This window comes from Gorilla gorilla, chromosome 4 (genome assembly GCF_029281585.2).
Source record: "Gorilla gorilla gorilla isolate KB3781 chromosome 4, NHGRI_mGorGor1-v2.1_pri, whole genome shotgun sequence".
Taxonomy (NCBI): domain Eukaryota; kingdom Metazoa; phylum Chordata; class Mammalia; order Primates; family Hominidae; genus Gorilla; species Gorilla gorilla.
In genome coordinates, this window is record NC_073228.2 from 84,155,723 (window position 1) to 84,180,369 (window position 24,647).

The window sequence follows — 24,647 nt, forward strand, 5'->3', positions numbered from 1 at the left end:
TCGGATTCATCAAATGAATCTTCAACCAACAACTATTCGAGAATGATGTTAACATCACGTGTAGGCATGCTGTGTTTTCTAGGATTTGACGTCTTCAGCGATCAAGAATTACTGTATTTTGTAAATGGAAATACCACTACTAAAAACAGAATGCTATAAATAGAATGATGTCTTGTTTCCAAAGTTGATGATATACTAGAGCAGTGTGAAAATGATAAAAGCGAGATATTTTGTGGCAACGATTTAAAAAGATGTTCAGTAGTAAAACAAAAGTACAAGAATAGAGTGACAAGCAATTCTAGTGGACAATTGTTACCCTTGTTATCACTGAGTAGTGGAGTGGAAGCAAAAGCAGTAAAACTTTTTAGAGAAAACAGTGAGGTACAATTTAGCTATAATATCTTAAAAATACATTTAAAATTCACAGCACATTCTGACCACAAGAAAAATGGAAACACTTTCTGAAAAGCAAACTTTTCTAAAGATAAATGTACTATTACTGAACTTTTAGAAAACGTAAGAAAACTTTTAGCAACTGCCAAGAGAAAATTTCGTAAAGTTCCCCCAAAGAGTTCCTTTGCTAGTAATTTACTTAAACATGGTTCTTTGAAATATTAATATAAAAATTGCTAAAAGACAAGAAAAAAATCAAGTACTTTAATAACAACTGAGAAATATATTGGAATCATTTATACAGAGCCCCTAAAGGACCATTTGAAACTGAGGCATATTTACTTCTTCAAACATAAATGATTCTCTTTCATAAATAACTTCTAGTCACAGAAAAAGATATGCTACTATACTCAGTCCATGAAGCAAACAGGATTCACTATAGAATTTTTTACTCAAAATATTACCAAATGGAATAATCAGATGTATTAAGATGACCAAACAGCATTTATTCCAGGAATAAAAGAATGGTTCAGTATATCAAACTAGGTTTACATAAATATAGACTAAAGGGAATTTGATAAAGTACTGGAGCAATTATATGCATTTGTAACAATAGCAAAAGAGCATCTCTAATTTAAGAAAACTTGAGCATAGGCCTCTAACTCTCCCCTACCCCCTCACCATCAATAGCAATATAGGAAAGTCTACAAGGGTCTTTGAAACTAGAGATATTTGTTGCCCAAATTCCAAGAATATCCTGAAATTTCTGCTAAACTAAATCCCTTGTTAATCAACTGATTAGCACTTTCTGATTAGTGTTAATGGTTTTAGTGGAGGGAATAAAGCAGAATCTAACCCTACACTATAGATGAAACCCATCTGCTTCAAACACCTGGAAACCTTAGATAAACTATAACACACATCCTTTCCCTGCACAGCTGAGCTCCCAAGAGCCAGAAATTAGGAGTAAGCTAAAACCCAAAGTGGAGAGTCTGTGAGTTGACACAGCAGAAGCCCGGTTTTTGTTGTAGCTTGAGTGTCTCTGTAATCCAGGAATTAAAGCTGTTGATGTGTACTAAACAAAATGAGATCTGAAGCCAATGCATAAAACCAGGATGATTACCATTAGGACCACAACCCCAGGAAAAGCATGTATGTGAAAAAAATTGCACCACTCCAACCTACACTCCCCTTAACCCCCCGACCACAGGCACAGGGAGACAACAAGGAGCCTTGAATGGCCAAGTCTGGAATCTAGAGGAGAAAAATGACTACCCTGTAAATTTGATGTCTAAATTTGTAGCATCCACTTCGGCCAGGAGCTGAGTGCCTGGAAGACACAAAACTATTCTGGAATCTCACTGTATAGCTAAAACCTTGCTGAAGATGAATGTATAATCCAAGATTAGTAAACATGACAATTCATCATAAATGAGAATCAGCAGACAGTAAAAAAGCAGGCCTCATCCCCCAAAATTTTAGAAAATCAGACAACTCCAGTAATTCTAACTCCTTACTTCCAGTAAATCAAGCAGCATACACCACCTCAGAGTCTTGTACCTGTAATTGCCCTTTGTCTGTAATTTTTTTCCCTCACAAATAGCCACTTGGCCTATTCTCTCCCATTCACCAGGTTTCATACTAACAAGGCCTTCCCTACCCCCTCTATAAGACACCATACTGCCCCAACATATTCCTGGTATAAATATTCCTTCATAAATATCTACATAGCACTTTGGACACACCAACTTACTGGGTAGTGCTTACTATGCATCTTTCCCCCACCAGAAATGTAGCTCCATGAGGCGGTGACTTCGTTTTTTTGTTTTTTCTTTTTTTGAGACGGAAGTCTCACTCTGTCGCCCAGGCTGCAGTGCAGTTGCAAAATCTCGGCTCACTGCAACCTCCGCCTCCTGAGTTCAAGTGATTCTTCTGCCTCAGCCTCCCGAGTAGCTGGGACTACAGGTGCGCCACCACGCCCAGCTAATTTTTTTTTGTATTTTTATTAGAGACGGGGTTTCACAATATTCGCCAGGCTGGTCTTGAACTCCTGACCTCATGATCTGCCCGCCTCGGCCTCCCAAAGTGCTGGGATTACAGGTGTGAGCCACTGTGCCCAGCCAACTTTCTTTTATTTATATCTGTATCTCGGCACCTAGCAGCATATCTAGCGTGTAATGGGCACTCAGTATTTCTGACTGAATTGTTGAATGAATGAACAAATAGAAGGAATTATAAAAGGGCTAGGCATGGTGGCTCACACCTGCAATCCTGTACTTTGGGAGGCTGAGGCAGGAGGACCACTTCAGCCCAAGAGGTCGAGACCAGCCTGGACAACATAGCAAAACCTCATCTCTACTCTCCCCCACCACCCCCAAAAAATATATATAAGCCAGACATGGTGGCACGTGCCTGTACTCCTAATTCTTCTGGAGGCTGAGGTGGGAGGATCACTTGATATCAGGAGTTTAAGGTTGCAGTGAGCTGTGATCGTGTCACTGCACTCACTTCAGCCTGGCCAACAAAGGAAGACCTTGTCTCTTGGGGGGTGGGGGGTAGTGGGGGAAATAAAGTACTGAATTAAATAGGGAAAAATTATAATGAAACTAAAAATAGTTATAATTACAGATTTAAACATTAGCACCCCATGAATCTATGAAAACCCAATATAGAGATGTCATTACAAATCAAGACATAAGCACAAACTATGAAGATAAATATCAAGATTCGGTTAATATACAAATTTTTAATCTACATCAAATGCCCTAATGTGAAAAGACAAGCTACAAAGAGATACGTAACCCACAAAAATACAAAATGATCGAATACATAAGGAACTCTTACAAATCGTTAAGAAAAAGACAACCCCTCAAAAATATAAGCAAAAGATATGAAGAAATAATTTTCATAGCAGGTAATCTGAATAACCGATAAATACAGTAATCAGAAACACATAGTGAAGCCACAATGAAATTCCTTTTCAAACCCAGCAGATTATCAAAAAAATCTGATAAAGATATACAGAGAACATCATGAACACTAATATACTGCTAGTCAAAATGTAAACTGGTAAAACCACTTTGATCAGCAATTTGGTTTTTGTTGTTGTTTTTGAGACAGAGTCTTGCAGTGGCTTGATCTCAGCTCATTACAACCTCTGCCTTCCTGGGTTTAAGCGATTCGCATGCCTCGGGATTACAGGTACCCACCAGCATGCCTGGCTTTTTTTTTTTTTTTTTTAAGTAGCGATGGGGTTTCACCATATTGGCCAGACTGGTCTCCCACTCCTGACCTCAAATGATCTGCCTGCCTTAGCCTCCCAAAATGCTGGGATTACAGGTGTGAGCCACTACACCCACCCTGATAAGCAATTTGGTATATGCACCCCGGCAACTCCACTTTTATGTAATATTCCAGGTGTGCACAAGATGCAAGTCCAAGAATGTTCAGTGAAGTATGACTTTTAACAGCAAAACATATAGAATAACCCAACAGGTCCATCAATAGAACTGTGGTATATTTCTACAATGGACTACTATACCATGGTTGTAGTGAGGGAACCACACAGGGCCACCTTTAGCTTGTATCCACACTTGTGAACAGAAAAAAGGTTCAACTTATCCCTCACCCCAGTGGATTAATTAGAGGAAGTCACCCTTTAAAGACAGACGCAACCCAGCAGACATGCAGTTTGGCAAGCAAACAGGGCCTCTGTGCTAAGAAAACTGCTTTAAACAGCAGCCCAATAAATCTCATCAACATAATATTGAGTGACAAAAGCAAACTACAAAACCAATTGTACAGTATGATACCATTCATATTAAGTTTAAAAACATATTAGCCCTATTGTATATTGTTTTTTTGTTTTGGAGACGGAGTCTTCACTCTGTCACCCAGGCTGGAGTGCAGTGGCACGATCTCGGCTCACTGCAATCTCTGCCTCAGGTTCAAGCGATTCTCCTGCCTCAGCCTCCTGAGTAGCGGGGATTACAGGCGCCCGCCACCATGTTGGGCTAATTTTTGTATTTTTAGTAGAGACAAGGTTTCGCCATGTTGGCCAGGCTGGTCTTGAACTCCTAACCTCAGGTGATCCACCTGTCTCAGCTTCTCAAAGTGCTGGGATTACAGGTGTGAGCCACTGTACCCAGCAATATATTGTTTATTGATATATACAAGTGCAATAAGTAGGCAAACAAAACCAAACTCAGGATAGTAGCTACCCCTAGGCAGGGAGGGAAGGGTATACAGGGGTTTAAATATCAAAAAAAAAAAAAAAAAATTATAAAGCAAATATGGTAAAATATTGAAATCTGGCCAAGGCTGAAAGTACACAGATATTTGGTAAGTCCTCAAAACTTTACTTTTGTTTGAAATCTAATTTTAAAAAATTACATCAGAGGGCAGCCAGGCGTGATGCCTCATGCCTGTAATGCCAGCATTTTGGGAGGTCAAGGCAGGTAGATTGCTTTAGCTCAGAAGTTCAAGACCAGCCTGGGCAAGATGGTGAAACTCCGCCTCTATGAAAAATCCAGAAATTAGCCAGGCATGGTGACATGAGCATGCAGTCTCAGCTACTTGGGAGGCTGAGGTAGGAGGATCAGTTGAGCCTGGGAGGTTGAGGCTGCAGTGAGCCATGACTGCACCACTGCACTCCAGCCTGGGCGACACAGTGAGACCCTATCTCAAAAAACAAAAAACAAATCAAAAGAAAAGCACAGAACTGACTTTTCTTAATAATAAATTGGTAATGTGGAATATCAACTGAAAAAACTCCCAAAATATACATGAGAAAACTGATGGAAGAGGGGATAATGTGAAGGATAGAGAAGAGAGGTCAACATACAGGTAAATGACATTCCAGAGTAAGAGGCCAGAGCATGTGGGACAGAAGCATTGAGCCAGAATAGACTACAGAAGCTCCTGAGAACTGGATGCTAAAAATGAAGGTTCACCAGGGACTAAGCAAGCTTCATAAACAGACAACTCCCTAACCTTATGCTCATTTAACTTCTGAGTCCAGCAAAGCATCTAAGCAGGAGAAAATAGACTATTTAAAAAACAAGGCAAATATGCAGGCTTTAGAATTCTCCTCTGCAATAAATTCCACTAAGTCTAAAATTCCAGATCACAGAGAAAAAACAAGTGAGGAAAAGGGAAAAAAGGATAATGTTAAAATGTACTCATCTCATTTTAGAGAAGAAACTGAAAAAAATTTTTTTTCCTCTGAGTCAACTGTCTTTAAGAAATGTTTAGGTTACTCCTTATACAACTGAAAATCATATATACATATACCTTCCCTACAAAATACAAATACAGATCAGAGAGGGAAAAGTTCCTGTAAGAGGAACTGAAAACAAAGGAATTAAAAATGGAAAGCACTTTTTAAAATGCAATAATTAGACCAATTATCCCTTTCAATACTAATTTGTTTTGTTTTGTTGTTTGAGACGGAGTTTCGCTCTTCTTAACCAGGCTGGAGTGCAATGGCGTGATCTCGGCTCACTGCAACCTCCGCCTCCCAGGTTCATGCGATTCTCCTGCTTCAGCCTCCCGAGTAGCTGAGGTTACAGGCACCCGCCACCACACCCAGCTCATTTTTTGTATTTTTAGTAGAGACGGGGTTTCACTATGTTGGCCAGGCTGGTCTTGAACTCCTGACCTCAGGCGATCCACCTGCCTCAGCCTCCCAAAGTGCTGGGATTACAGGCGTGAGCCACTGCACCCAGCCTGAATACTCTTTTTTTTTTTTGAGCCGGAGTCTCACTCTGTCGCCCAGGCTGGAGTGCAGTGGCGTGATCTCGGCTCACTGCAAGCTCTGGCTTCTGGGTTCATGACATTCTCCTGCCTCAGCCTCCCAAGTAGCTGGGACTACAGGCACCCGTCACCATGCCTGGCTAATTTTTTTCGCCTCACTAATTTTTAAAAGGTTTTCAGATTCTGTATCAGAAGACAATGATACTCAGGTTTTAAAAAAATTCCAACCATAGCCTTCTATAAAAGATACACTGAAAATGACTCAGAAAAGTTTAAGGGTAAGATATAGTAGATAATATAAAACTAGAATTCGTAACAAATACCTTAAATAGGGAAAAAGGAATCATTTTCCTGATGAAGGGACAATTCGTAACAAATAAATATATATATGAGACTGTCTAAACAGAGCACAGAAACATGTATAAAGAAAGAAGATTTTAAAAAATTTATCGGCCGGGCATGGTGGCTCATGCCTGTAATCCCAGCACTTTGGGAGGCTCAGGCAGGTGGATCACCTGAGGTCAGGAATTCAAGAACAGCTTGGCCAACATGGTGAAACCTCATCTCTACTAAAAATACAAAAAACTGGCTGGGCACAGTAGCTCATGCCTGTAATCCCAGCACTCTGGGAGGCTGAGGCAGGCGGATCACCTGAGGTCAGGAGTTCGAGACCAGCCTGGACAACATGGTGAAACCCGATCTCAACTAAAAATACAAAAATTAGCCAGATGCAGTGGCGCACACCTGTACTCCCAGCTACTCGGGAGGCTGAAGTGCAAGAATCACTTGAACCCGGGAGGTGGAGGTTGCAGTGAGCCGAGATCACGCCACTGCACTCCAGCGTGGGTGACAGAGCAAGACTCCGTCCCCCCAAAAAAAAAAAAAATTAGAACAACTAGACAAAATTAGTAAGGACACAGAAGACTTGAATAACACTATAAACCAACTAGACCTAACAGACATTCATAGAAAACTCCATTCAACAGAATACACATACTTCTCAAATGCACATGCAACATTCTCCAGGATAAGCCATATGTGAGGCCATACAACAAGTCTCAATAAATAAAATCAAGCACAGTTGTTCTCTGAACACAATGGAATGAAACTGGATTCAACAGAAAATTTGAGAAATTCACTGTATGTGGAAATTAATCAATATACTCCTAAATATCCAAAGGGTCAAAGAAGAAATCCCCCCCAAAATTGGAAAATACTTGAGATACACGAAAATATAACTTACCAAAATTAATGAGATGCAGCTAAAGCTTATAGTTATAAATGGCAATTATGTTAGAAGAAAAACCTTAAATCAATAACCTCATCTCCCACCTAAGGGACCAGAAAAAAGGGAACAAAATAAACCCAAAGCAAACAGGAGAGAGGTAATAAAGACAAAGTAGAAATAAGTGAAATGGAAAATAGAAAGACAATAAAGAAAATTAATGAAACCAGAAGTTGGCTCTTTGAATGAATAAACAAAATTAACAAAAACCAAGGAGAAACTATAAATACAATGGCCAGGAAGGTCCTTCGTAAATTGATAATAGTAAAATATAGGTGCCAAATCATATAATAAATAAGATTAGTAAATATATCACATTCCACAAACTCTTATATAATAGTGCCTAATGAGTACTGGTCATAGTCCTGGAGCATTTAATTCTTGTAACTCTATGAGGTAAGTTCTATTATTGTTTTCATTTTATTGATAAGGAAGCTGAGAACAGAGAAGTTAAATAACTTGTCCACTGCTAGTAAGTGGCAGAACCAGAATCTGAACTCAGGCTCCAGACTTTAAGCACTCATGGAACCAAATATTATGTCATCAAAAATAACTTTCTAGAAATGTTTTATTTACTATATGAAAATAAAAACTTTCAAGGAAAGGAGGAGGAAGGAATCAATGGGAAACATCTTTTTACTAATTTAAAAGGAAATCCATAAAATTAGGATCTAGAAAAGGAAGATGATCTCAGATACGTAAGAGTAGTGTAAAATATGCTTTAAAAATATAATTCCTTAAAGTTTCTTCTAGGAAATTAATAAGTTATAAAATTTGTTCACCCATACGTTCATTTATTCAATAGATATTTATTAATGTTTATCATGTTTTTAGCACTGTCCTATATTGAAATTAAGAAAATGGAAGAAATACATGAGTAATCAAGAAGGAAGAAAAAAGCTGCCGGAGAATTAACTCAGGAGTTCTGGTCCATCTGGCATCACAGACTCTGCAACTTTCAAGGAACAGACCATTCCAATGCAATATCCCACACTTATTTCAGAATAGAAAATACAGAAAGCATCCCAATTCATTTTATCACATTAATAACAATCCTGCGATAACAAATAATACAAACATAATAGTACAAACAATACAATAAGAAATTTACTGTGGATCTCATAAGAAACACCAAAGTTACATATCAGCATTAAATATTATCCAGCACTACACAGGTACTAAGCAATTAACCTACAAGCAAGCCTGGTCCACTCTAGATAAATAATAGTAATAAATCTATTCATATATTTTGGTACCAAATTGGATATAAGACTAAGTTTCCTATTACTACTATTGCTTGATGTTCTGAAGGTACAGCCAGTGAAGTAATTTTATAAAGGGTGGGGAAGGGAGACAGTAGTATAACTCTCTGGAAGGAAACAATTACAGGTTAAGTATTCCTTATCTGAAATGTTTAGGACCAAAAGTGTTTCAGATGTCAGATTTTTTGAGTTTGGAATATTTCCTTTGGATACTGCCAGCATCCCAAAACCAAAAACCCAAATCCAAATGCTCCAATGCGTACTTTCTTTATGCATCATGTTGGCACTCAGAAAGCTTCAGTTTTGGGGGATGCTCAACCTGTATCATGATTTCCAGAATGTATGATTATAAATCTGGAATTAGTGTGAATATCAACTGAAAAGCAAAGAGTTCAGTCAAGGAGTCAGTTAGAATCAAATTTAATAAATAGCTGTCATCTATATGAAGAAAACTATAAGCAGGAGCTATAGAATGTTCCTCAGTGAGACGGCTCACTATTACAAAGATCTTCCTTTGCTAGCAGAGCAGCTGTTTGTCCCAGTATCCGTTCTTTTCTCACATGACTCACATCCTCAGGAAAGGAGACTGATGTCTTTTAGCCAATCATGATAATCCATTTTTCTTGCCAAGGACTGAGTTAGAAATGGCATGTAACCCAATTCTAACCAATGAGAAGTAAGGATAAATCTACTTGGAGACTTCTAGGAAAGATTACCTTGATCCTATGAGAAACATCAAAGAAGTCTCCTTTTCCTCTGGACACTGTCATTTCTGGATGAGATTCCTGGGAATTGTTATAGTTTCACGTTTCAACCACCAGGGGAGCATGGAGAAAAAGCCAATACATGAGTGAGGAAAGATGGAAAGAGCCTGTTCCTTTATGATTTCAGTGAATCACATTGTCAACTAACTCAACAGCCTGCTCCCTATTGCTGAACTGCCAGTTACTTGACATAAATGTCCTTACTGTTAAACCTAATTTAGCTGAAATTTCTGCTCTTTGCAGTCAAAGATATGCTAACTTATTCAGATGGCAATCTCCCCAAACTAATTTATAAATATAATGCATATCTGATAATTCAGTCTGAAGGCACTTTACGAACTTGTCTAAATAATTCTAAAATTCATCTGAAAACAGTGAAATGTGGGAAGGAATTTTGCAAAGGAAGCATGTGTCAACTGTCCTACCATATAACTCAAATATATAATTCAAACAATGTATACTGTTATAAAACTCATCAGGTAAATACATCAGAATGGAAAACCCCAAAAGAAACCCAAGTATATACTAATTAGTACATATAGATTGATTACTATCTGCAAGAAAACAGTCACCAGCTTCACACCAAAATACCAGATATACTAAAAAGTTAAAACTGTTTAGAAATAAAAGGAAAAAAATAGAAAATTATAAAGAAAGATGAGTGAGAATGCATACAATTTCAAAGCTTGAAAAATATCTCTCTAAGCATTAAGCTCCAGAAGAGCAAGGACTTTTGCCTTACTTGCTGCTATTCAAATCCTAGAATACCTGGCACAGAACAGCTACTCAGTATTTATTAAAGATGAATAAAAGCAAAGGAAATTAGAAATGAATTCTGATCTAATTCTGAAAAGATTACTCATTCAAGTCATAAAAATGCCCTAAAATGAATACATATTATGATTCATTTGTATAATTTTAATTTTTTTTGAGACAGGGTCTCTATTGCCTGTGCTGAAGGACAGTGGCACTATGATAGCTCACTGCAGCCTCGACCTCTTGGGCTCAAGTTATCCTCCTGCCTCAGTCTCCTAAGTAGCTGGGACCATAGGCATGTGCCACCATGCCCAGGTAATTTTTTTATTTTTTGAAGAGACAGGATCTCACCATGTTGCCCAGTCTGGCTCAAAACTCCTGGGCTCAAGCGATCCTCCCACCTTGGCCTCCCAAAGTGTTGGGGTTACAGGCATGAGTCACTCCACCCAGCCTATTTAAATTTTTAAAAGCAATATGCAAAAACTAAATGACATCTTCTTAAGGGACACAGAGTAAAATGAAAGAAAAGCAAATAGGCCTAGCGTGGTGGCTCATGCCTGTAATCCCAGCACTTTGGGAGGTTGAGGCGGGCAGATTACCTGAGGTCGGCAGTTGGAGACCAGCCTGACCAACATGGAGAAACCCCGTCTCTACTAAAAATACAAAATTAGCCAGGCGTGGTGGCATATGCCTGTAATCCCAGCTGCTCGGGAGGCTGAGACAGGAAAATCACTTGAACCCAGGAGGCGGAGGTTGCAGTGAGCCGAGATCACACCATTGAATGATAGTGACAAGATTAAGGAGAGTAGTATCCCAGGTAGGAAGAGCTCCAAAGGTACTGGCAATGCTGGATCACTTTCTATTCTCACAATCCTCTTCCACCCCCCGGCCCCAAGACAGGGTCTTGCTCTGTCACCCAGGCTGGAGCACACGTGGTGCGATCTCAGCTCACTGCAACCTCCACCTCCCAGGCTCAAGAGATTCTCACCTCAGCCTCCCGAGTAGCTGGGACTACAAGTGCGCAACACCATGCCCAGATAATTTTTGTAAACATGGGGTTTTGCCACGTTGCCAGGGCTGGTCTTTCACGCCTGACCTCAAGTGATCCACCCGCCTTGGCCTCCCAAAGTGCTGGGATTACAGGCATGAGCCACTGTCCCTCGCCAATTCTCATGAATTCTTTATACAAATGTTAATTTCACATTCCCTTTTTATTAGAAAAAAAAACCCACTCTATAAACACAAATCAGGAGGAAAACCCAAGAGACAAAGGATTAATATTTTTACAATAAAGCTCCAATAAAAAATAAACCTCTTAGCACCCTAAGACATGGTGAGAAAAAAAAAAAGATAAACCTCACTGTTTATCAAAGAAATCCTAGATAATGCATCAAGGCCATATCATCAAGCTAACAAAGATTACAAAAGTTAATGAGTTTTGGGGAGGAGGATATAGGCTTATCACAATAATAAAAACCACTAACAAACCCTTTTTGAGCAGCTACAATGTATTATTCTAAGTACGTTTTATGTATTAACTCATTCCACCTTCCTAAAGGTCCTATGAGTGTTACTCTTAATCCCACACTGAAGAAAAAGCACACAGGGATTAAGTAATTTGACCAGAGTCACAAAGTACATAAATAGCCAAACCAGGAAATGTAAATTAACACAGTCCTTTCAATGGCAATTTGGCAATAGTCATCAACAACCTTAAAATGTGCTACTCTTGACTTGGAAATCTCAGTGCTAAGAATCCACTTTAAAAAAACAGGTTTGGACACTATCTTGATGCCCAATAACAGATTTACTATTCTGAACTGAACACAGGCATTCCTCTCCACTCCTTCCCCAAATACCACTAAAATGAAAGTTACAGGATGAAAAAGATATAACGCGGCCGGGCGCGGTGGCTCACGCCTGTAATCCCAACACTTGGGGAGGCTGGGGCGGGTGGATCACCTAAGTCAGGAGACCAGGCCGGCCAACATGGTGAAACCCCGTCTCTACTAAAAATACAAAATTAGCTGGGTGTGGTAGCTCACGCCTGTAATCCTGTAAGCTACTCAGGAAGCAGAGGCATGAGAATTGCTTGAACCCAGGAGGTGGAGCTTGCTGTGAGCCAAAATTGAGCCACTGCACTCCAGCCTGGGTGACAGAGTGAGACTCCGTCTCAACAAAAACAAAAACAAAAAAAGGAAGATGAAGACTGAATGCCTATGGCCAGCCATGCCAATGAAAAGTGAGCCAACATGAACTCTAGAATACTGGGAAAGCTTATGAATTGAAGAAAGCAAGTAATATGTAAAAGTGAAGAATCTGGCATATACATAACAAACGGAGCCACAAAAAAACCTAGTTAACTTCAGAGGAAGCAAAACATACACAAAAGGAAATGTAACTGTGTAATCATGTTACTTGGCTCAGCAGCTAACACTATTCATACACTCATAATGTAGACACAACCAGAAACTGCACTAAATCTTCACTTTTCCATAAATCAACATATTCTGAAAATAATGAACTAGGAAATAGCAATTTTATATTATTGAGAAATGTGAAGGTAAATACCAGAGGAAACCAGTTAAGAGTTGAAAATAGGGGCCGGGCACGGTGGCTCATGCCTGTAATCCCAGCACTTTGGGAGGCCAAGGCGGGCGGATCACGAGGTCAGGAGATGGAGACCATCCTGGCTAACATGGTAAAACCCAGTCTCTACTAAAAATACAAAAATAGCCAGGTGTGGTGGCAGGTGCCTGTAGTCCCAGCTACTCGGGAGGCTGAGGCAGGAGAATCGCTTGAACTGGGGAGGCAGAGGTTGCAGTGAGCCGAGATCACGCCACTGCACTCCAGCCTGGGCGACAGAGCGGGACTCTGTCTCAAAAACAAAAGTTGAAAATAGGGCCAAGCGCGGTGGCTCACACCTGTAATCCCAGCACTTTGGGAGGCTGAGGCAGGCAGATCATGAGGTCAAGAGATTGAGACCATCCTGGCTAACATGGTGAAACCCTGTCTCTACTAAAAACACAAGAATTAGCTGGGCATGGTGGCACGTGCCTGTAGTCCCGGCTACTCGGGAGGCTGAGGCAGGAGAACCGCTTAAACCCGGGAGGCGGAGGTTGCAGTGAGCCGAGATTGCACCACTGCACTCCAGCCTGGTGACAAGAGTGAGACTCTGTCTCAAAAAAAAAAAAAAAAAATTAAAAATTAAAAAATAAAAAAAATAGATGGGGTGGGTGAGGTAGCAAGAAAATGCTCTCTTAAATTAAGCTTTGTATTATTAATATTATTTGACTTTTTATACTAACATAACATTGGAAATTAAAAAGAAAAATATAAATTTGTACAAAATTATAGAATACTCAGAGAAACACAAATATAAATTCCCTATAAACCTACCAACCAAAGAGAATCACTGCCTGTATTTTGATATCTATCATTCAGCCTTTGTTCCATTCCTATTTTTAGTCTACATACTAACTATACTGTTTTGTAACCAAAGTTTTCACTTAATTTTTTATGGGCATTTCCTCAGTAAGTACATATATGTCTACAACATAGGTAACAAAATAATTATCCTAGAGCAAGGTTTTATGTAATTAAGTAATGTAATTTTATGTAATTAAGTAATGTTATCCTAGAATAGAGATAGTTGTGTCAATAAAAAGCACGTAAATTTGATAATGGATTTGCTTTGTGCAAAACTGAATAGGTAGGAATTCCTTTTCTAGAAAAAATAAGATGAAGAATCATGTAACACATTTTCTATACTGTGCAACTAGTAAAATGTAAAAATAATATTTATAATAGAAATTAGCTTGCTCTATCTAACAAGAATTCCTTTGCCTGGAAAAAAAAAAGTGTTTTCATAATATGTTACTAAATTGTTAAAACTCAGGTTACAAAGTAGGATATACAGTATCATCCCAAATTTATTTCTTAAAATGTAACCCGAAAAGCCGTAGTAATAAATAAAACAGTAGCTCTTTCTTAATAGTATGATTACAGATGATTTTTACTTAGTGCTTTTCTAAACTTTCTTCAGTGTTTACTGGTATTACTTTTTGAATCAGAAAATATAGCTTTACACTCCTAAGAAACCATAGTCAACACTATAAATGAAAGACAGCAAAGGTGTAAATAGTTCAGAAGTGACTTACTTGACAGCTAGACTTGTTTTTACACCTCTTGTGGATTTCCTCAAAGCACTTCCACACTGCACTGAAACTGGATTTATTTGCTGGTCTTTCTTGGGTCTTTTGTTCTTTCATTCAGTAATTATTGAGCCTCTATTATGTGCCAGGCACTGTTCTAGGCACCGAGGATTTAGCAGTGAGTATAATGGATGAAGTCTCTATCCTTCTTTGATATGGAAGACAAAGACTAAAAATTTTTAAACAAAAACATACTTTTAGTGGAGAAACACAAGCACACAACACACACACCTCTACTTTTAAGTGTGATGAAGAAAAGTAAAGGAAAGAGGAGTAGAGCAATAGTAAGGTGGGAAGAGATGATAGTTTTAGTGAGGGGAAGACTCTGAGGAAGTGCTATTTGAGCAGAGACCTGAGTGAAGTACGGGAGTTGGCCAGAGAAAGGTAAGAGAGAACAGTCTAGGTAGGGGGAATATCAAGCAAAGAGGCCTTGAGGTGGCACTAAGCTTGGAATGTGCCAGAATAAGACCAGTGTGGTGAGACTGGAACGAGCAAGGGGAGAGCAGCAGATGGCATGGAAGAGGTGGGTGGGCCCAGGTCATAAGCGCCTTACAGGTCCATGCAGGGATTCTAAATTTATTCTAAAGGGATACAAAGGTACTGAGGTCTTGAAACAGTGATGGCCTGGACCAAAGCAGTAGGGTAATGGGATGAGACATGGTCAGTATGGATATATTTTGATGGCTGATCCAGTATAACTTGCTGATGGATTAGATATGAGGAATGAGGAAGAAATCATGGACAATTCTTAGGTTCTTGGCCAAAGCAACTAAATGAGTAGTGTGCCATTTACAAATCTGGGGCTGACTGGTGACGAAACAAGTTGTGAGCGGCAAAACTGAGACCTATTTTGGACATGTTAAGTATGAGATGACCATTAGACTTCAAGTCAAGATGTCGCGTGGGCAATCATAATTATAAGTCTGCCATTTGGGGGCAAGTTGGGGCTGAAGGTGTAAATCTAATATTTAAAACTATGGAACTAAAAGATATCTCCTAGGTGTGGGGGCAGAGAGAAAAGAGAATAGGGCTGAAAACAGCCCTAAGGCGTGCCAACATTAAGAGGTAGGGAAGTCCCTTCACCTCACTAGACAGACCAGTGAGGCATCCCAGAAGCCAAGTGAAAGTATTTTCAGTAGGAGACAGTGATCCCCTAAGTTAAAGCTGCTGATGAGTAAGTTAAGGATTGAGAAGTAACCACTGGATTTGGTGACTTTGATAAAGGTAGCTTCAGTGGAGTGATGAAAACAAAAAAATTGGTGTACAGTGATCCCTCCTACTCCACAGTTTCATTTTCTGGGGTTTCAGTTATCTGCAGTCAACCAGAGTCCGAAAAATATTACATGAAAAATTCCAGAAATAATCCGTAAGTTTTTAAATTGCATGCCATTCTGGGTGGCATGAAGAAATCTTACACTGTCACACTCCATCCTGCCCAGGACATGAATCATCTCTTTGTCCAGTGTACCCAAGTTGTATACGGCAGCTGGCCTCAGTCACTTAGCAGCAGTCTCAGTTATCAGATCAACCCACAGTGTTGCAGTACTTGTGCTCAAGCAATCCATATTTTACATAATGGCCCCAAAGTGTGAGAGTGGTGATACTGGCAATTTGAATATGACAAAGAGAAGTCATAAAGTGCTTCCTTTTAATGAAAAGGTGAAAGTTCTCAACTTAATAAGAAAACAAAAAACAAAAAACTGTATGCTGAGGTTGATAAGATCTACAATAAGAATGAATCTCCTGTCTGTGACACTGTTAACAGTATATAGTTATAATTGTTCTATTAAAAGTTATTGTTGTTAATCTCTTACTGTGCCTAACTTATAAATTAAACTTTATCATAGGTACATATATATAAGAAAAAAACACAGTGTATTAGAATTCATTTCAGGCATCTGCTGGGGGTCTTGGAACATATTCCCCATGGATAACGGGGGACTCCTCTATGTTCAAGAGAGAGTTAGAAGACCACTAGGTACAGAAGAGTTGACTGCTGTATCCCTACCATCTCGGTAGCTCTTGGTATAGAGTAGGTATTGAATAAATGTCAAATCTGAAAATTCTCAATACTTCAACCCAAATTAAGAAACCCAAAATGGTGGAGAGCTAGAGAGCTTCCTGCTCACCCAGTTCTATTCCTAGCCTCCAGAATGAGTGAGGATGAATTGTAAAAACATGAGCTTTTTTTCTCTTCTTTCTTAATTTGCTGTATATCTAGGGCTAAAACGTAATAAGCATTTTGATTGGTAGCTGAACTAAGAGATACGAGAAACACCTTCTCCTTCTGCTCCCCAATTTTCCTTAAGTTATATGTAACTAAAAGTTAACAAATAAATTATGACCATGTTACCAAGGGGGTTAAAAAAAAAACCACCACCAAAACAGCAGTCAAATATTTTAAATAAAACATCTTATTCCAAAACTTCTGCTGATACCTTAAAGACAGCCACTTATTTTGCAAAATAGGTAACTTTCCCTCTTCCCAATTTAGATCTCTTTCCATTTCTCAAAAGTGTAAAGTAAAGCCTTTTGTGGAGAAAAGGCAATGCCCAGATAATGGGTTTCCTACCTGACATAATGTCTTCTGCTAATTCCTTTTCTCTTTCAATTTTTTCCTCTAGAGTTGAAATGCAGAATTCATAGCCAGCAACAGCAAATTCCTGTCTGTAAAGCAAAATCAATAATCAGCCATTTACCTTTTCTTCTTTTTTTTTTTTCCTTCCGTTGAGATGGAGTTTCGCTCTTGTTGCCCAGGCTGGAGTGCAATGGCGTGACCTCGGCTCAGAGCAACCTCCACCTCCGGGGTTCAAGCGATTCTCCTGCCTTAGCCTCTCAAGTAGCTGGGATTACAGGTGCCCGCCACTATGCCCAGCTAATTTTTGTATTTTTGGTAAAGACAGAGTTTCACCATGTTAGCCAGGCTGGTCTGCAACTCCTGACCTTAAGTGATCCACCCACCTCGGCCTCCCAAAGTGGTGGGATTACAGGCGTGAGCCACTGCGCCCGGCCCATTTACCTTTTCACAAATTCTTTTTATCTTCATTTTTCCAGCTCAGTTTAAATATTATCAGTAAAGGAAGTGTAAAATGGGAAGAGGGAACTTTGCTTAAAGTCTAAGTAGTGTCAAATCTGCCATTTCTCAAAGTAGTTTTTTTAAGTCATCCATTTAATATAACTTAGGACACAAAAAGCTAGGAACGCTGCCCTAATTTTAATAACTGACATAGCCAGCAGTATTCATCATCTCCCACTAACAGATGGCCTCCAGTGAATCAGTTTCTCCATGTGTGAAAGCCTTACCCCTGTTCAAAGTAATACTACCCTAAACAGTTCAGGCCACCCTACAGTGAGGATTCCAACTGTTGACCTCATACAGCTTCTGAGGAGCTTTAGTCATTTTATATTTCTTTCAAGCTATAAGTCTCTGATAAAAGTTTCTTTTGCAGAAATGGGACTCCTAGCTATGGCAATAGAAGTCATTTAACCCAACTCTGTAGCCCTGGACCCTCAATCAACTGGAGAGGGTTGAGTCAACCCAAGCAGGCCGACTGACTGCTGCTTTTTACAGAGATGCAGAGGAAATGTGACAGAAATCCCTTCTCCATTTAGGAGCTCAGCTTTGGTTCTTGTTCTTCAGTTTTGGCTCTAGTTTCTTACAGAAGTGGCACTAAAAAGCTCATCTGTTCTCTAGTGCTTTGCCAGGGGAGAACTTATGACCCTATTGTTCTGCTCTGTTCTCAGAAGAACAGAAGCATCCCCTTCCTTCCCTATGCTCAAAACTTGGCAAGAGGGCCCTCTCTAGCCATAACACAGGGCAAGTGGACACTGCCCAGAAGACGCTCCCAGTCGGAGCAAGAGGTCTACAAACAATTCCCCTCATAACTTATATCAGCCTTTCGAAGCCTCAGATCTGGCCATGTCTTTTCTAGTCTCATGCTTCTCTTAATAAAACAAAATGAAAAGTACAGAGTACCATGTAACTCAGAGGCTAATTGTTACTAGCTTTCACCTCTAGAAGACTATGAATTTGTCTTACTCGACAATGTTTATTAGGCTCTGGGCTTCTTCTTACCCTAGGGATTCATACCCAATCAAGAACTAGGCATGTTTGTTACAACTCCAAGAAAGATTGACCAAGCTGCAGTGTTCCCTGGCATGGGCCAAGCTCAAAGCTCCTCAAAAGACTTGAAGTCAAAGGCTCCAGGAAGCTCGAGCCTATCTAGTGTCCAATCAAAATGCAAGGAGACTACGCAGGTCCTGATGAGAACAAAGGAGCTGGTGAGTAGGACAGTAGGGAACAGTGCCAGGGCCTGGCCTCAGTGAGCACCCTTTCTACAGCATCAGGCTCCACGTCACTCCAAACCTCTCGCACCAACTTCTGCAGCACTAAAACCTGAAGGGAAGCTAGTCTTAGGTCTCTCCCTAAATTCATCCCAAATACAACTCTCTAGAGGAGTTCTCTGCTTACATCCTAGATGCTTCATCTTTGAACTCTATTTATACCAGCAAAATGGCTTCTTCAGAGTATTAATATATTATCCCCAGCAGCTTTCACACTGCTCTTTCCTCTTCTAGGAAAAGTTAAACTAAAGCTCTAACTCTAACGTCCCTTCCCACTTCAAGCAGCAACAGAAAACTTAGTTAGCTTTGTCACAGGGCAGCCAGAGATGTGTGCCCCTCTAGGCAGGCTGATGGAAACAGTAGGGGCAAACTGGAAAAAGACTGGCAATTTCAAAGATGAGGGATGGAACAGTTTGAGTGTGACACCCAATTTCTGGGAGACCCAGATGACCAGTAGACAATGAATATTATGTAACATCCCAGAGTCAAAGTTTCCTGCCCACAGTCCTACTCCCTGGCTGCTGTACTTACCTGTTCTGTGCAGCATAGATACTGGCCAGCTTTAGGGAAATTTCAATTATTGCATTGTCCTCCTGTGAGAGAAAGAGAATGAAGGGAACTCATAACAAGTAAATTTTTTCATGGAATATTTCAGATCAACTTCCAGACTGACGATGGCCTCAAAGCCACAGTCTTTATTCTTTTAGAGTGATTAGCCAACTGTGAATTCCTTGGCAAGCATGCTGTTGCATTTAGTGAAAGAATGGCAATTTGTATAGAGATCTCAGAAGGGAAACTCCACCTTTCCTGACCAAAGCATGTGGTGGGGCTAGGAGGAGTTTTCAGGAGACAAGACTGTTTTGAAAACTGCTTCAGTGAGGGGCCAATACTAGGCAATGTCCTTACCTGCTTCATGCCCCCTCCAAGGAGGTAACTCATTGTTGCTTTAAAAAGTTGTTCAGCCTAAAAGCATAAGGAAAAGATTTTTCTTTTAATTGGGCCCCATTTTATATATATATATGACCCTGGATTCTAAGTACCAGTCTGATGCATCATTCCTTGTAAAACCCATATACCCACACACACACACACTCACACACAGAAAAGTACCCTTTTGAAGCGAAAACAGATCAAAATATCAGGACCCTCAACATCCTCTATGTACCTTAAACTACTCTCTGATGAGTAGAAAACAACCTCAGAGATTAAGTTCTTATCCAAACCCACTGTGGCAGAGACTACAAACTGTCTCCGAATAGTCATTCTCTTCTCCATCTTTTTGATTACAGAGTCCCCTCAATTTAGCCTGGGAAATATGGTGAAATCCCGTCTCTACAATAAATAAATAAATAAATAAGAAAATTAGCCAAGTGTTGTGGCACACGCCTGGAATCCCAGCTACTCAGGAGGCTGAGGTGAGAGGATCAACTGAGCCTGGCAGGTCGAGGTTGCAGTCAGCCATGATTAAGCCACCGCACTCCAACCTGGGCAACAGAGCAAGACCTTATCTTAAAAAAAAAAATTCAGTCAATTTTAGCAGATTGGACACCCTTAAGTTAGATATGGTCATATGATAAAATTTAGGCCAAGGGATGCAGGCAGAAAGAACGTGAACTTCTAAATCATGTTTTACAAGGAAGCTGCTCACAGTCCATCTTCTCCCCCTTCCTACAGACTGGAGGTGAGTCAGCTCACCCAGGCAGAAGAGGGCTTATCTTAGAAGAAACGTGGACTTCTGGATCAGAGAGCAAAGGTGCCTATGTCTGTCTGCCATCAGTCTTTAGCCTATCTCTGGACTAACACAATAAAGAGAAATACACTTTTATCTTGTTTGAGTCACTATATTCTAGGGTCTCTTTGTTATAGCAGCTTAGCCTGTACCCTTACTATTACAGTTCCCTTGAAGCTACTCCTTCATAAATTCAAGATATTACAAAGTAATTTACTTACATTTTCAAGCTGACCCCGTATAAATGCTAAGTTGGCCATCTGAAAGCAAATTACAAATTGTTTTTCAGTTTAGAATACTGTGTTCCTACTTATTTCAAAACTTTAAAATTCCCTTTTGCTTTCACCCTCAAAATTTAAAAAATAGTTGAAAATGAAAAGCATGTCACCAATTAATCTGCAAGAAGAAGCACAGAACAGCAATCATGTGAGAATTAAATACTTGCACATACTTTGTTGTTAACAAACCAAATCTAGGTCCACTCATCATTAAAAAAAACATGCTAATGATACTGGTTTTTTTTGGTCTGGAATTGAGAGGTCTTATGTCACCCCAAGGGTAAAAAAACTGAAGCTGTGGCCGGGCGTGGTGGCTCATGCCTGTAATCTCAGCACTTTGGGAGGCCAAGGCAGGTGGATCACCTGAGATCAGGAGTTCGAGACCAGCCTGGCCAGTATGGTGAAACCTCGTCTCTACTACAATACAAAATTTAGCCAGGCATAGTGATGCATGCCCGTAATCCAGCTACTCGGGAGGGTGAGGCAAAAGAATCGTCTGAACTCATGAGGCGGAGGTTGCAGTGAGCCAAGATCGTGCCACTGCACTGCAGCCTGGGCAACAGAGTGAGGCTCCATCTCAAAAAAACAAAACAAAAAATGAAACTGAAGCCAAAAGAAAACTCAGTAAAAAGAAAAGGAGTTTTAGAACATCGTGAAAGTCAGGAATATAAATCAGAAGAACTAACTACCCTTCCCTCCCATCCAACCTTCCTCATCAGTGGTTCATACTGGTTATAAGAGTTACCAAATCATAAGTGTAAGTGATGGCCTTCTTGTTATCAGTCTGATAGGCGAGACGAAGAGCGTCATGCAAAATTAACTCAGCCTCTTCTGGCTCATCTTTCATAATGCTCAACTGAAAAGGGAAGACAAAATAATAGAAAATGAAACATGTAGATGCATATGCTAACAGAAGTGTACGCAACTATACATCCCAACTGATAGAAGGAAGCTAACTCATTCATCAGACATTTACTGAATTCCTACTATGTACAAAGCATTGTCTACAGAGGTGACAGGGAGGTCAGCCTCCCTTGCAGCTAGGTGTGGCCATCTGATGAAGTTTTGGCCAAGAGACACAGGCAGAAGGAATGTGATCTTACAACATATTTTATAAGGAAACTGCTTGTCCTCCATCCTCTTTCTAATTTCTTGCAGGCTGGAGGTGACCATATAGGACAAGTAAGCTTAATTACAACTAATGATAAGAGCTATAAAGATGACAGAAAGGAATGATAAGGGGTCTCCTCTAAATAGGACTTAGGGAAGCCTTCCAAGGAAGTGACAGCTAAACTGAGGTAGTAAGGATGAGAATGAGTCAACCAAATAAGGACCTGGGGAGAACAATGACTCAAACAGAGGGTAGAGAATGAGTGAAGTCCCTACAAGCTGAAGAGAATGGTTTTGAGGAAGAAATGCAAAGAAATAGATGTGAAGGGAGGATGGTGAGCCACAGGATTACTGCCAAACGGGTGGGCAAGGAATATGCTGGTTTAGATCATGTGGGGTGTTGCAAGCCAAGGCAAGGAGTTTGTACTTTATCATAAATGCAGTGGGCAGCCATTCAGAGCTTTCTGACAAGGAGATGACATAATCCAATTTACTTTTTTTTTTTTTTTGGTCGCTTTGGTTTCTGCATGGAGAATAGACTGCAAGAGGCCAGGAGGTCAGAAAAGACTACTGGAGCATAGTTGGTGGCAATGATGGTTTGCACTAGGGTGACAGCAAGGGAGATAGAGAAAAGGGGAAAGATTTGAGAAATATTTTGCATTTGTTGGCAACAGGACTTGTTGCTGGACTGTAAGTGTACTGGAAGGCAATGGTAAGGTACCACAAGTTTTAAGAATGACTATGAGGTTTTTAGGCTGAAAAACTGATGGTAGTAAAGAGATGGCGAAAGCGTATGTTGAGGAGGCATTAAAGATCGTTTAGTTTTGGGCATGTTAAATCTGAGAGGTAGGTAAGGTCCTAAAGTGCAAATGGCATGTCAGTAGCACACTACAGGCTGGAAATACAAATTTGGACGTTGTTGGCATCGAGTCGGTATTTAGCTCAATGGAAGAGATAAGATAACTTGGGGAGAATAGGAGGAAAAAAAAATAGAAAAGGATGTGGAGAAAAGGAAGAATTCAGAAGGAGAACCGAACCGCATAACCAACACTAAGTTGCCATTTTCAGGCCGCTATATACGTGCGAAATTATGTCATTTCAGATAGGCTGGTTAATTGATAAAACCACTACAAAACGTTCCCGATATTTCGTTTGCATAAAAGCGTGATGCCTAGGGCGCCATCTCCATTTGCACTTGACACTGCAGAGGTTTTACTGCAGGCCTTAGAGTCGGGAAAGCCTGGATGGATTCCAATCCCCTCTCGGATGACCCACCTCATTCTCGGCAATTTTACCCGCGGAGCCTCCATCCACTCTTCGGCGAGGCGGAGAGTAATGCGCAGCAACGCCAAGACCCCGCTCACAAAGGCTACCGCGCTCGGCCGGGCGCAGGGCCCGGAGCCGCCTCACCTTGGCTCGCTTCAGCAGCTGGATGATCTCTGCCTCGGCCTCGTCCGCCCCGTCCTCGGCAGCGGCCCCGTCGGCTCCCTGCTGCTCCTCCTCCTCTGCCGCAGCGGGCCTCGAGAACCAGGCGAGCGCTGCGGGAAGGGGCTCTGAGGTCATCGGGCCCGGCCCGCGCCCCTGTCCCCGCCCGGCCGGCCCCGCCCGGCCCGCGCCCCTCACCTGCCAGCAGCGGCAGCAGGCCTGGGCCCCGGCCGTGCGGCGCGACTCGGGATGGCGGCACCTGCACCTCGGGCCCCAGACCTCCTGCCAGCCCCGGGAGCAGGCGCGCGGAGCAGCCCCGGCACCGCCGCCCCGCGGCCCGCAGGAAGCCTCGGCCCAGGCTCCAGCTCAGGAGCCGGTACATGCTCCCGCCGCGTCCTCTGCGCACTGCAGGCCAGACGCGATCCTGGCCCCCCACCACGCGCCGAGCGCCCTCCGGATTGGCCGGGCCCTGACGACTGAGCAGGACATCCTTGCGTCCGCACGCGCGATGACGCGCCCCGACGTCACTCCGTCTCGCCCTGCCCCGGCGGGGGGTCAGGATCCTCCACAGGTAGGCGCAGTCAGCTGGAGCGTCGCGGCGGTCGGCCAGTCGTGGAGGGCGTGTCCTGCGGCGCGATGGCCGTAGTGTTGCCGGCGGTTGTGGAGGAGCTCCTGAGCGAGATGGCGGCGGCGGTGCAGGAGAGCGCGCGAAGTACGGGACCGAGGTCGTGTGTGGCTGCGCCATGGGCGCGGGCGGGGCATCCGGGCACCGCCGGGCCGGGAGGCAGGAGGCGGGGTGTCCGGGCCTGGCCCTGCCTTTTTTCCATGTGGTTCTCTAAACCTCTTGTTGGTAAAAAGACAAAAAAACAAAACAACAAAAAAGCGAAATTGGAACAAGTAAAAGTCAAATCGATTGAGCAAATATTTACGGTACAGCGCAGTTGCAGGAGCCCCTCCGTCGGAGCGAGTAGGCCAGTGGGGACCGAAGTGCTGAGAGCTGGCCGGGTCGCTGGGAGGGGTCCCCGCCCGGGGGTGGAAGGGACGGGAGCCTACAGTGAGTGATAGAGACGTGGAGTTCTGGATTATTTTACACGAAATTTTGAATTATTAAACTTCTTTTTCTCAAATTCTGATGTTAACATTAAAGTTAATGCTTCCATACACTTTAAAAAGTAGGCCCAGCGCAGTGGCTCACGCCCGTAATCCCAGCACTTTGGGAGGCCGAGGCAGGTGGATTACCTGAGGTCAGGAGTTCGAGACCAGCCTGGCCAACATGGTGAAACTTCGTCTCTACTAAAAATACAAAAAATTAGCTGGGCGTGGTGGCGGGCGC

The 24,647-nt window shown here is 41.6% G+C and overlaps 1 protein-coding gene and 1 long non-coding RNA gene across 4 annotated transcripts in view; both read right to left on the reverse strand.

Annotated features, from left to right (window-relative positions):
• TTC19 (tetratricopeptide repeat domain 19) overlaps positions 1-24,077 on the reverse strand; it is a 29,247-nt gene extending 5,170 nt beyond the window's left edge. Inside the window, exons 1-7 of one of the 3 annotated variants that reach the window (XM_004042222.5) lie at positions 23,513-24,077; positions 23,165-23,427; positions 21,525-21,635; positions 20,723-20,761; positions 19,679-19,735; positions 19,304-19,365; positions 17,001-17,095 (exon numbers count right to left, since the gene is read on the reverse strand). In XM_004042222.5, the coding sequence (XP_004042270.5) occupies positions 17,001-17,095; positions 19,304-19,365; positions 19,679-19,735; positions 20,723-20,761; positions 21,525-21,635; positions 23,165-23,427; positions 23,513-24,059 (1,174 nt within the window). In that variant the 5' untranslated portion in view covers positions 24,060-24,077. The remainder of the gene's footprint in view (positions 1-17,000; positions 17,096-19,303; positions 19,366-19,678; positions 19,736-20,722; positions 20,762-21,524; positions 21,636-23,164; positions 23,428-23,512) is intronic. The other 2 variants (XM_063706643.1, XM_055386128.2) reach the window with 2 other exon arrangements.
• LOC129533377 (uncharacterized) lies at positions 378-16,994 on the reverse strand. Its single transcript, XR_008679584.2, has 2 exons — positions 14,375-16,994; positions 378-9,479 (listed from the first exon to the last, which is right to left on the reverse strand). It is a non-coding gene; the product is annotated as an uncharacterized lncRNA (long non-coding RNA).
• Positions 24,078-24,647: the final 570 nt, after the last annotated feature.